Here is a 13,550-nt window from a genome sequence, read left to right on the forward strand (position 1 = left end):
TACTTGACCTATGCTTTTTTCCCTAATAATGTTGAAAAGTACCCAGTAATAATAGAATCAAACTTTCTACATTTCATTTATTAAAGCCAGGTTGGTAGATACTCTTAAATAATAGAGTTTTATCTTTAACATAGGTATTTAACATAATTATGTTGTTTATATTATTAAAATATAACGGTAGTTATCTACCATTGTTAATGTCTTATACAAATGATATTACCGTGTAATATGTAAAGCCCTACTATAAGCAATTATAAGTTATTCTTAATTGTCTGAGTATGCTTTGCATTTAAGGTGTGACATTTTATTAAGGTGTTACATTAAGGTGTAACATTTTAGTAATGTTATCAATTAGAATAAGAAATGCTTTTTGCATGCGGTATGACATTAAAGACGTGCTAAACTAGAACATGCCTCCAGGTGAATGGTGTTCTTATTTAAGCACGCTGTCTCCAGGAAGCCACGTTTTGAAGGAAAGTTTCAGTGATACCACTTTGTTAATACAGTTTGAGTCTAAAATTAGCATTAGCCTACAAGCCCCATAAGGAAATGTAGTAATAAACCTATTTTTGAAGAATAATACTCAATTTCCCTTAAATTTAACTCCCCTGTCTTTACTCAGTGGTGGTTTTTTGAGTTGAAAACAGACTTGGCTTTTGCTAAGATTTCACATAGTTTAGAATAATCAAAAGCATGTACTCTGAAGGATAGCTCTAAAAGATATCCAAATATTTGGAGCAGTGCGAATGTTACTGAAGAAACTTAAGCTTAGGGATTTTTAAAAATTTTAATTTAAGTATAGTTAACATACAATGTTATATTAGTTTCAGGTGTACAACATAGTGATTCAACAATAAACAGGGATTTTTTTATAATTTTTTTCTCAATATTTATTTTTGAGAGAGAAGGGGGTGGGGCAGAGAGAGAGAGAAGGAGACTGAGGATCCGAAGGATCTGTGCTGACAACCCAGAACCTAATGAAGGGCTTGAACTCACAAACCGTGAGATCATGACCTGAGCTGAAGTTGGGCGCTTAACCGACTGAGCCACCTAGGCACCCCTAAGCTTACAGATTTTTAAGCTTATCTAAGTAGTCTAAACTCTAAAGAATGCAAGTAGCTAACTAGAATGATTTATCTTACATTAGAGTAAAACCTTGACTTTAGGTTCTGAGAACAGGAAGTCATGTAATATAAGAGAAAGAAGGACCCTAGTTTCATACTTTGGTACGTTATAGAGTTGGCCCTCGGCACCATGTAGGTAAAGTTGACCTTGAGAGATTCCTGTCTCTCTGTGTTTCAGTCTTTGAGGATGTCTTGAGCCCTGTTTTAGAAGTTGTTCAGGCATCCAACATTTTGTAAAATATTTCAGTCGCCTACAGTTTTCCCCTGTGCAAATGCTGAAAAAAGTCCGCAGCTTGGGCCAATTTGCAGAGGTTGTCTTCAACTATACACTGGACCTCAAGGGATGGGGAGAATGGTGTTTTGGGGACTGCCTATCGCTGTCTTGAGTACTGGCGTAATTAACAGTTGAACTGACTACAGGTTTTTTGTTTTTTGGGTTTTTTTTTTAATTTTTTTTTTTTAACGTTTGTTTATTTTTGAGACAGAGAGAGACAGAGCATGAATGGGGGGAGGGTCAGAGAGAGGGAGACACAGAATCCGAAGGAGGCTCCAGGCTCCGAGCTGTCAGCACAGAGCCCGACGCGGGGCTCGAACTTGTGAACCACGAGATCATGACCTGAGCCAAAGTCGGACACTTAACCGACTGAGCCACCCAGGCACCCCAGGGTTTTTGTTTTTAAGAACATCAAAAACAATCTTTAAAAAGCCGGTATTAGCTCTTCATAGAATTCTGTGGTCCTGCTTAAGTATCTAGCTCAAGGAAGGAGACTCAGAAGGATCTTTTCGAAATATAATGGTCATAGTTTATTACAGTTGATTAAGAGCCTTAGTTATATAAAAGTAGACTTTGTTATTTAATGCATTACATCTTTCCAAACATTTGTAGACCTGGTATATCCCAAACACACTTAAGTTTGAACATGGTACCTGCTCCTCAATGAAAAGTCGTAAGTACTGTGATAGAAATACGCACCCCTAGCTTTTAGAGTACCTAGGGCTCTAAGAGTACAAGGTAGAGGAGATAACTTTTGTATTCCTGAAGGAGAATAGCAGGGTACCAAGGATAAGTAGGGAACATAACAGGGTTACCTGAGGGTAGATTACTGTAGCTGGAGTGTAGGAGGTATATGGTGAGTAGTAAGCAGTAAAACTAAAGGTGAGTAAAGACTTTTCATTTAAACATGGCAGATTAAGATGGCTGTTTGTCTCCACTTCTTAAACCCTCCTAGAAGACAGTAAAAGAATAGATGCAAAAACCCCAAGGATAACAAATGAAATAGGAATAAAGGACACAGAAAAGAAAGCAGCTAACTTTTGGAAGGTACGAAGCTAATAGGTAAATGATACCTAACTTAGCAGGCTGGAGAAAACTGGAACCTAAAGGATGAGAAGCCAACAACAAGCAACTAAATTGGCATTGAAGAACCTTTGGAAGGCTCAGGCCTTGGATTTACGAGCTACTTTGGAGGTAGGCATATGGAACAAAACTGAGAACAAGAGGATTGGTTAATTTATATGAAAGAGCATTTTAACTACTCCCACCCTGCTCAGAGTTTAAACCAAGGAAGAGGGAGACCGTGTTAGGAAAATAAGAAGTAATGAAAGGAGATCCCAGCATGAAGCTGTGGAACAGGTATAGGCTTACAGAGCACAGAGCACACTAGTCCAGGTTAGACTAGGGTGAGGTCTCTAAAAAAGATGTTTTAAAGCCTGAAAGATTGGTTGAGTGCCTGAAATGTCTGAATGTACAGGAGTTTTAACAGGGGCAGAATGGAGGTAAAGTAATGATAAACACAGAACAGTTAAGCATTCAACAGAAAACAAAGCTGTAGAAGAAAGGACAGGTATTAAAGCATACTTTATTTTCTTGTGATTACTGTTTAATCAACATGTTTTAAAAATCATAAAAAACATAGTTTTACAAAGTTTGTATAATATTCTTAAGAGCAACAAAAAGTTTGGGGTGCCTGGGTGGCTCAGTTGGTGAAGCATCTGACTCGATTTCAGCTTAGGTCATGATCTCAAGTTGGGGAGTTCAAGCCCCACGTGAGGCTCTGCACTTACAGCTCCAAGCCTGCTTTGGATTCTCCCATCTTTCTTTCTCTCTGCCTCTCCCCTGCTCTCTCATTCTCTCTCTCTCTGTCTCTCAAAAACAAACAAACATTAAAAAAAAAAAAAAACACAAGAAAAAGTTTGTTGAAGGAGAATGGGATTTAGATCATCAGAGTTGGAATCATGTCTCTGCTTCCTGCTCCTGTCCAGAAAACCTCTGTGCCTCATCTGTAAAATGGGGCTTAGAATAGCATACCTCTGTTCCAAGGATTGTAAATATATGTGCACATTTAAAGCAGCACTATGTGTTAGCAATTATAAAGAAGAGGAGAATGGAGACAAATGAACTATACATGGGGACTGGGTAGAATAATAGTTTAAAGTAAAAAATCAAAGTTTAAGCATGTTATTAAAAAATACAGATGTAAATAAAAGAAATAGCTAAGAATTGAAAATGGTTGCATCTGGGGAATATGAGCCAGGAATATGGTGGGCTAGGGCAGGCTATTTATCCTCACAGTAAGCCATGAGTGTTAACTTTTTGGATTTTGTACATATATGGGAAAACTGAAAAAGCAGGATGAGCCTTTTGTTTGGATTTTAACCTGAACCACAAAGCATTGTATTATTTATTATAGAAATCTTTAAATTTATTCAGAGATTGAGAGAAAAGTATAACAAACCCATGCCCTAGCTTCAACCATTATGAACTCCTAGCCAGTGTTGTTTAAACCAGCATCCTCAGGCACCACTGGATTATTTTGTGTTTTTTTTTTTTTTAATTTTTTTTTTCAACGTTTTTTATTTATTTTTGGGACGAGAGAGACAGAGCATGAACGGGGGAGGGGCAGAGAGAGAGGGAGACACAGAATCGGAAACAGGCTCCAGGCTCCGAGCCATCAGCCCAGAGCCCGACGCGGGGCTCGAACTCACAGACCGCGAGATCGTGACCTGGCTGAAGTCGGACGCTCAACCGACTGCGCCACCCAGGCGCCCCCACCACTGGATTATTTTGAAGCAAGTCTCAAACCTTACCTCATCTCAACCAGTAAATGGTCTTATAGATGGCCTTAGTAGCTATGGTGGGTGCACTGCTCCCTTCAGAAAAAAACAAAAACAAAAAAATGACTAGCTGCAAGGAATGAATGCAGTTAGCTGATAACTTTTAGCAACAGCACTTAGATAGCTGCCGCAGTGTTTGAGCCAAGATCACGCTCTCCAGGCATCCTCCAGTGAGTTAGTGTGTGTGACCTGGCAGTTTCTGCTCACTATGGGACCATGTAGTCAGTTTCTGTACAGGGCTCACTGTTGGACTGGTCAACTTTGTCAGAGTTGTACCACATTCTGATGCTTTTCTTGCCCAACTCTCCTTTCTTCTTTCAAAGTGATGGATCAACATGGTCTAAGGGCTTTTGCTATCTAGTCCAACTCTTTCTCCATAGCTTTTAAAGGTTCACCTTCATCTTAACATCTCGGGGCATTCAGCTGGCAAAATAGCTGACAGGATTCTTTTTAAAGTGTATAAGAGAAGAACTAACATATCAGATCTCAGGCTGATATTCTTTAAAAGGTCTGTTTGTACGGTGGACCTTTGGCTGGTGTTTGAGAAATTCACTTTCAAGAGGATTCTTACCATTCCCTGACTTAAAAAAACAAACTCACTGTGTCTAAACTGCAGACAGTATGGTTTATACTGAACACCTGCTTCTGGGAGTCTGGAATTTTGGTACATGGTAGGAATTGAGTGCTTATGTGACCAGCCCCTAATAAAAATCTTGAGTATTCTTTACTACACATCCCTGGTACATAATACTTCACACGTGTTGTCATAATTTGTTGCTGGAGGAATTAAGCATATTTTGTGTGATTCCACTGGGAGAGGATTCTGAGCTTGTACCTGATTTCTTCTGATTTCACCGCATGTGCCTTTTTTCCTTTGCTGATTTTGCTTTGTATCCTTTCACTGCAGTAAATCATAGCCATGGAAACAACCTTGTGAAAAAGAGTCCTGTGAGTTTCCGTAGTAAATCACTGAATCTTGGGGACCCTAGCAAGCCAACAAATCCCACATGAAATTTGTAATGATTCATAAATATCAAATGACCAGTCAATAGTCTGGTCTTTTCAAAAAATATATTTAGGTTGTCCAAATAGGGATCAAAAGCAAAATAAATCTACCCATTGCATTTAATTGATAGGTTAAGTTTCAACCTACAGATTTCACCCATTTTTCTCCCTTGCTAATTTATTTGCACAAGGCAAGTGACAGTTTATTCAGTTTTCAAAGTCTGGGCTTTCCTGATTACAACCCTGTAGTGGTATTTAACTTTTTTTTTCTGTTAATGTTAGTTTCCTGAAAGCTTATTAAAATTCCTTATTTGATAAGACTAGTTGAGAGATGATGTTTACTTACCTTTTGTAAGATACGGGGAGGCACATAATACCTGCTTTTTTCTCTTTTTTTGTCTTAAGATTTCGGTGTTGTCATCCTGATCCATTTATTGTGAAATTTGCTATTAGCTTTTTTTTAAAATTTTTTAAATGTTTTCATTTATTTTTGGAGGAGAGTGAGACAGCATGAGCGGGGGAAGCGGAAAGAGAGAGGGAGACACAGAATTTGAAGCAGGCTCCAGGCTCTGAGCTGTCAGCACAGAGCCCCATGTGGGGCTCGAACTCACGAACTGTGAGATCATGACCTGAGCCGAAGTCAGATGCTTAACCGACTGAGCCACCCAGGCACCCTACTGTTAGCTTTTAATGGTTCTACAGCTATTTACCTGTATCCACTATTTTGTTGTCTTGCAAAAAGGATGATACCTCATTCTATCTTTCCCTCATTTACTAGCTATAATTCTTTCATAAAGAACTTTAACAAGCAATTGGTTCATATATAAAAGGATAAACTATTGATTCCTGAACTTTTTGAGTGTTAAGAGTAAGTTCTTTATCATCCTCCAAAGGTTGGTCAACAAGATTAAAAATCTTAAGTGTCATTATGAATAGATTTTAACCTGATTTAAAGCTCTTTGTGCCCAAATTGTCCCCTCTCTGGCCTGGGGAGGCTCCTTTGGGTTGATTTTCACACAACAGTTCTTGAGGGCTTTTTGCAAATAGGTACAGCAGGAGTCCCCAGCTCTTCTATTTCCTTCACAGGCCTGGATTCAGCCATTTCTTTGTGGAGTTCTAGTTCTTTTTAGAGATGGTATTTAGAGTGCATAGTCTGGGCTGCTCCATACTTGTTTAATCATATTTTTAGGTTTTCTGACTGGACACAGCTGGGAAATACTAAATATACCATAATTTTATATTGATATTATTTCTAGTTAAATTTAAAGGGTTATACCTTAATCTCTTTAATCTTCCATTTATTATTTTTTCTCTTGAAAATTTCAGCATGGTTCCTAATAACACCATTGATTTGCTTTATCCTATTCATTGTAGTTTCAGAATAGGCAGTAGTAATATTGCAAACAATATGATTATTGGAAAGTTGGTGCTTTTGTTTTTTACTTTATGTCCTTCGGAAACAACCCTGTATGGGATGTGTACTGTTAATTTAGTGTTTTTAAAGTGATTCCTGTCTATGTATTTAAGCCACCGTGCTTTTGATTTTAAGGAATTTCTTACATTTTTTTTATATTTTGCTTTTATAAAACATTACATGATCTATAGGTAAATCTCCAAAACAAGATATATGAATAGAAGTGTCCATCCCGGTTTCTTCTATTTCTTACCTCTTTTTATAGTAACTATGTTTATTAGTTTTGGTTTATCCTTCTGTTTCAAAATAAACATATATACGTATATATACACATACATACACTCACATCTATTTTTATATGTATACAAGTGTATTTTTATGTGTGCATTTCCACACACTTATTAGGTATAAAGTAGCACACTATAAACTTGTTTGCATCTTGCTTTTTTTTTTTTAAGTTACTATAGAGCTCTCCATATATATTATTTCACTGTAGACAATTCTGTTCCTTTTTATAGGAACATAATATTCCGTTATGTAATTGTATCATGTTATTTCAAGTGGTTTTCTACTATGGACATTTGATTGTTTCTAGTCTTGCTATTATAGATAGTACATATATAAATAGGCTTGTGTATGTGTCCTTTTTTCTTTTTAATGTTTATTTCTGAAAGAGTGGGAATGGTGGAGGGGCAGAGATAGAGGGGACAGAGGATCCAAAGCAGGCTCTGCACTGACTGCAGAGAGCCTGATGTAGGGCTTAGACTCACAAACCATGAGATCATGACCTGAGCCAAAGTCAGATGCTCAACTGACTGAGCCACCAGGGCGTCCACCAATGTGTCCTTTCACTAGGATTTTTGTTATCTATGTTTGGGATGGATTCCTAGAAGTAGAATTCTGTATCAAAAGGTAAACATAGGCAATTTTGCTGGTTATTGCTAAATTTCTCTTTACAAGGGGACAATACTACTTTGTATTCCCATCGGCAATGTTTGAGAATACTTGTTTTCCTTCAACCTGTGAACAGACCATTATCAAACTTCAAAAAATATTTTGAGGTATGATCATAAAGACAGGGAGCTATGTTGGGCTTTGACAATAGTCTTAGAGAAATGCAGGTCTTCACTAAGGAGGTACAATTACATTAAAGTAGTGTCAAAGGTATAGCATAAGGAGGACTTATTTACTGGATGAAGCCATTATAAGAGGAATTGGGTAATTCCTGAGTTTCTGGGAATATGAATAGTTTGCTCAGAGAATACCAAACATCAGATTATAGGATAGGAAAATTCCATCTTAGTTGCCTTGAATTTGAAGTGCTTCTGAGATACCTGTTAGAAATGTTGGATATGTGAGTCTGAAGAAAATTGGGATTATAGTAGAGTTTATGTGTTCCTATTCTGTTTACGCTAAGATGTCTGTAGATGAAGATGCTCAGGTAAATAGTAATAATATTTGAGTGTTTGGCATGCTCTTGATTTTGGTAAGGGTAGTTTTATGTGCCCCTTCCATGTTTGTGTTTATACACAGCATTGACTTAGCATCTTTTTGTGGCTGGAATTAGAAGAAGTATACTTAATTTTCATGACTTACCTTCTATAGACTAGTAGTATATACATATAGAGTATATGTATGTATAATTCTGTTATGAAATTGTACAAATTTATTTCCATGGCAAATATAGCTTATATTCCCTTGCTGTGGTGTATGGGATGATTTATTTTGCCTTGTCTCTGATAAACATGATTTTATATACAAATTTGAAACTTTGGTCAAGTTTTCTACTTTAAAATATTTCCTTAGTATCTACTTTTGACAAACTTAGGCAAATGGAGAATTGTTTTGCCATTGAAATATGCTTTCTTCCTGTATTAAACATACAGAGATACATGATAATGTCATGATGTCAAAGTATAATTTTCACATTACAGCTGAAAAAGGAATCTCATCTAAAAGAATAGTTTTCTTATATGGTCTTAAGAATATTGAAGCAGGAAACAAGTTCACAAACTTCAAAATTAGAGAAGTCCTAAAAAAAATCTAGTTTAACTTCATTTTACAGATTAGGAGAAATGTTGGTTATTTTTGTGACCAAACCATTGTGAAACAACATGAGTGTATAAGCCCCAAGTGTTAGAGACTTCTAAATTTAGATTTGACCATTAAAATTTTTTTAAATGTTTGTTTATTTTTGAGAGAGAGAGACAGAGCACAAGCAGGGGAGGGCAGAGAGAGAGACACACAGAATCCAAAGCAGGCTCCAGGCTCTGGGCTGTTTGCACAGAGCCCAACACAGGGCTTGAACTCATGAACCATGAGATCATGACCTGAGCCAGAGTCTGACGCTTAACTGACTGAGCCGCTCAGACGCCCCAAGATTTGACCATTAAAAAATGGGATTGAAATAGAAGAGCAGAACCATAAACCTGATGTTGTAATTGTCAGTTTCTTTCTTTATGATTATTTCTGTGGGATAATAACAATATCTTAACTAACATTTACTTAGCCTATTATGTACTATTGTAAGCACTTTACAAGTCTTCTCATTTTAGTTCTCAAAACAACCACATGACATACAGTTAGTTATCATTAAGCTACATTTTACACATGACAGAGTATTAGTAAGGGTACAGAATTTTCCCAGGGAGTCCCAATAGCAGGAAGCTAAAATGGGAATTTAAACTCAGTCAGTGAAGGCACCAGGATGATAAAGGACTCAAAACCTTTTTCTGTAAGTTGAAGATATTTTTACTTAGAAGAGAAGATTGAGGGTGGTGGGGACATTGAGACCATCAAATATTAAGTCTTCTGTGGATAGAGTATATGGATTCCTTCATGGAATTTGGGCATAGAATGAGTTCCAAAGCTTATGTTTGATCCAGTATCAAGTATGTTCTCCTTTTTGTGTCAGAGCTATGTGAAGATAGAATGGCTTTTCTTAGGGTTAAAATTTACCCCCTTGGGGCACCTGGGTGGCTCCGTCAGTGAAGCAGTGGTCTCTTGGTTTCAGCTCAGGCCGTGACCTCACTATTCACAGGTTAGAGCCCTGCATCAGGCTTCACACTGAAGGTGCAGGGCCTGCTTGGGATTCTCTTTCTGTGCCTCCCCTGCTCGCACTCTCTCAAATAAATTTGAAAAAACAACAACAAAAAAAAACTGCCCTCTCATCACAGTCCAAGCAGAGGTTACGTGATTTTTTGGAAGGCTTGTGGTAGAAGGGAATTAAGGCAATAAGAAGGTAAATAGACGAGATCCACTTTGAGGCCCTTTGCTAATCCTGAGATTTTTGGATGATTAACTAAAGATCCCACCTAGAATTAATACCCATTTACTCTAAATGAGTTAAATATACTGTGAGAGTCATAGGCTTTCATAGTACTTGGCTTCTTCAGAAGAACCAAGGCTTTCTGCTAGAGATGCTTCCAATTTCAGACCCACTTACATTTTGAGCAGGCCACTCAGTTGGTTAAGGGTTAATGGTCTTTACTCTTAGTTTCTACCTTCTTAATATTGTCACAGTAGGCTATGCTACTTATTCTTGTATTCTTAGAGCACACTAGGTTATCAGACTCGAGCATGCTTTTCAGTTACTAAGAGGATTTGTGAAATCAATTGCTAGGCCTTATTCCCAGATTATCTGACTCATTAGATCCAAAGTAGAGCCCAAGAATTTGCATTTGTAGCATATTCCCAGATGATGTTGATTCTGTTGATCATACTTTGAGAAACGCCATTATATTACAGTAGTTTGGCCTACCCAAAAGATTGAGCTTTACAGGAGTAGGAACCAGACATTACTCATTTCTTTGCCCCCTACTCCCAAGCAATACATAGGGGCAACCGGTCTTAATTTTATAGAAACCACTACAGACTGTTACATTGCTGTCTTTGGCCTTGTTGATACCAGAGGTTAGGACTGAAAATTTAGAAAACTTCTAAAGCTTTAGGTTCAGATCAGTTTTGTTTTTTATGTTAAGCTTACCATTAGAAGCACAAAATCAAGACTCTGCTAGAATTATTTCACACAGTTCCACTCTCTGATATATACAAGTTTCTTTTTCTTTCTTTTTTTTTTTTTTGCCATTACTAGACTACATGGCTACATGTAAGAACTAGAATTTTACCTCTCTCTTTCTGGAAAAACAGAGGCTATTGAAATGTGCTAAGTTGTGTAAAGCAAACAGCAAATCTCAAACTGATTTCAAGTTCAGGAAGAGGTCCACATCTAGTCCCGTTAAAGTAATTTTTTTTAACATTTATTTATTTTTGAGAGAGAGAGAGGCACAGAGCATGAGTGGAGGAGGGACAGAGAGAGAGAGACAGAGACAGAATCTGAAACAGGCTCCAGGCTCTGAGTTCTCAGAACAGAGCCTAAGGCAGGGCTCAAACTCACAAACCGTGAGATCATGACCTGAGCCAAAGTCAGACACTTAACTGACTGAGCCACCCAGGTACCCACTGTTAAAGTAATTCTTAAGTTTAGGTTAAAAAAATGGAATAAGAAGAACTTGTGTTTTTTACCTACCCCTACCCGCACCCCTCAAGCTAGCAAAGAATGTCTTACTAAAATTTTAGCAAGAACTTTATTCTGGCAATTAAAATCATGAAAAGATGTCATTTAAGTTAAATTAAGAATGATTTGATTCTTTATATGTTGCATATAGGTTTCGTCTTTGGTAGTAATCATAAGCAGCATTCTTTTTTTTTTGTTTAATGTTTTTAATGTTTTTTTATTTATTTTTGAGAGCAAGAGAGAGACAGAGTGTGAGTGGGGAGGGGCAGAGAGAGGGAGACAGAATCTGAAGCAGGCTCCAGGCTCTGAGCTCTCAGCACAGAGCCTGATGTGGAGCTTGAACCCACAAACTGTGAGATCATGACCTGAGCCCAAGTCTGACGCTTAACTGACGAGCCACCCAGGCCCCCCATAAGCAACATTCTTATGTGATTCTTCTCTTTTTCTCTCCTCAGATATCCAGAAAGTGGTACTGTAGAAATAAATGTCAAGGATCTTCGACCACGAGCTAGAACCAATTTGAAATGGAATGAACTAAATATTGGTGATGTGGTAATGGTTAATTACTCTGTAGAAAATCCTAGTAACAGAGGATTTTGGTTTGATGCAGAAATTACTGCACTGAAGACCATCTCAAGAACCAAAAAAGAACTTCGTGTGAATATTATCTTAGGGTAAGATGCTCTACACTGATACCCTATAATTACTGAAGTAATCAAGGAATGTAATTCTTAGGTATTACTCACATGTTCCTCAGTAAAAAAGATGTAATCTATGAAAGATAAAAATTTACATACTAAAAGAGAACTATTTTATACAAATTCTTGAGATTTTTTTCTTTTCTTTTTTTTTTTTTTTTATAAGAATGGCCCTTAAATGTCTATCACTGCTTTAAGACTGGAGATACTATTTGAAAGCATCTTGGAAATAACTGAGTATTAGAGAAATCCTTGCTTACCTCACAGAGGATGTATGTTGATGTAGTAGCAGTGACTATCAGCCTAATCAGCTATCTGCAGTACTTGTAAGACTAGCTGAAATTTTCCTTCATAGTAATTTTCTTAAGTTTACAGAATTTAACAAGCTGCACGAAGAGAATTCAAAATGTAAAACGTCACCCAAAATGCCAAATTACTTAACCGCTATTTCCATCATTAATTCACTAATTTACTTTTTGAAAAGCCTCTTAAACTGTTTCTAGTTCTTACAATGTTTAAGTAAACAATCTTGGATTATGTATTTTGTGCTCTGCTTTTTTTGTAGAATGAATTCTTAGAAGAACATTTCTGTTGAGCAGTGGGGATTCTAGAATGACCCTGGCAGTTGTGCGTGTGTGTGTGTGTGTGTGTGTGTGTGTGTGTGTGTATAAATATGTATGTATTTATATATGAAGCAGCCACACTAACGCTTGTCAAATTCTGATTAACAGAATTATTATATATAATATATATTGGATAGATAATAATTTATATGTTAAATATAATGGCTGTGTTCTATCTTGTAACAAATCTGAGGTCAAGCATCTGCTTATGATTAGTAATACAAAGTAGGAGTCTATAAACTATAGCCTACTGGCTACCTGATTTTAGGAAAATAGTTTTTGGAATTCCTATCCATTTGCACATGATCTATGGCTGTTTTTGTATTGAAAAACATTGTTCAGTGATTGCAATGCATACCATTACAGTAATGTGTACTGAAAATATAAGACTCCCTGGCTTGCAAAATCTAAAGTACTTACTTTCTGACTCTTGATGAAAAAGTTTGCTGACTCTTACAATAAAGAAAAATAATGTGAGGTGCTGATAATAACTTATACTTTAGAAAATGGTTTCTGAACTTTCTACAAACAGAATCACACTTCCAGGTAAAGATGTAACTCACAGACTTCCAAGCAGCTTGAAATTCTGATAAGGATATAAATCATGAAGAAAAAGAAAAGGCATCTATATAAATTGGTTATATAGGGAGCCTTATAATGTACTTGAGTACAGGAAGTACAAAAACAGCATGTATACTTAATAGGAAGAGGTAACAGTACTCATAGAGTTAAAAAACAAAAAAAAACAAAAAAAAACAGCTCACTATTTAAAAAGTTTTCCCTTAGTGATTCTGAAGTACAGTTAGAGTGGAGCACCATGGCTTTAGGGACTAGAACTACAACTGAATGGAAATTATAGATAGGCAAACAATTAGAAAAATTATGTGATGCCTCTCCCAGTAGTGCAACATGCCGTCCTGTAACACGTTATGTTCTGTCATTTAAGGTTTTTTTAAAAAAATTTTTATTTAAAATTTATTTTATTACATTTACTTATTTTTGAGAGACAGTGAGAGCATGAGCAGGGGAGGGGCAGAGAGAGTGGGAGACACAGAA

The 13,550-nt window shown here is 36.8% G+C and overlaps 1 protein-coding gene across 1 annotated transcript in view; it reads left to right on the forward strand.

The window, feature by feature from the left end:
- Positions 1–13,550, forward strand: part of UHRF2 (ubiquitin like with PHD and ring finger domains 2) — a 76,834-nt gene that overhangs the window by 25,106 nt on the left and 38,178 nt on the right. Inside the window, exon 4 of the mRNA XM_042914152.1 lies at positions 11,629–11,847. Within this exon, the coding sequence (XP_042770086.1) occupies positions 11,629–11,847 (219 nt within the window). The remainder of the gene's footprint in view (positions 1–11,628; positions 11,848–13,550) is intronic.

Source organism: Panthera leo, chromosome D4, assembly GCF_018350215.1.
Source record: "Panthera leo isolate Ple1 chromosome D4, P.leo_Ple1_pat1.1, whole genome shotgun sequence".
NCBI lineage: Eukaryota > Metazoa > Chordata > Mammalia > Carnivora > Felidae > Panthera > Panthera leo.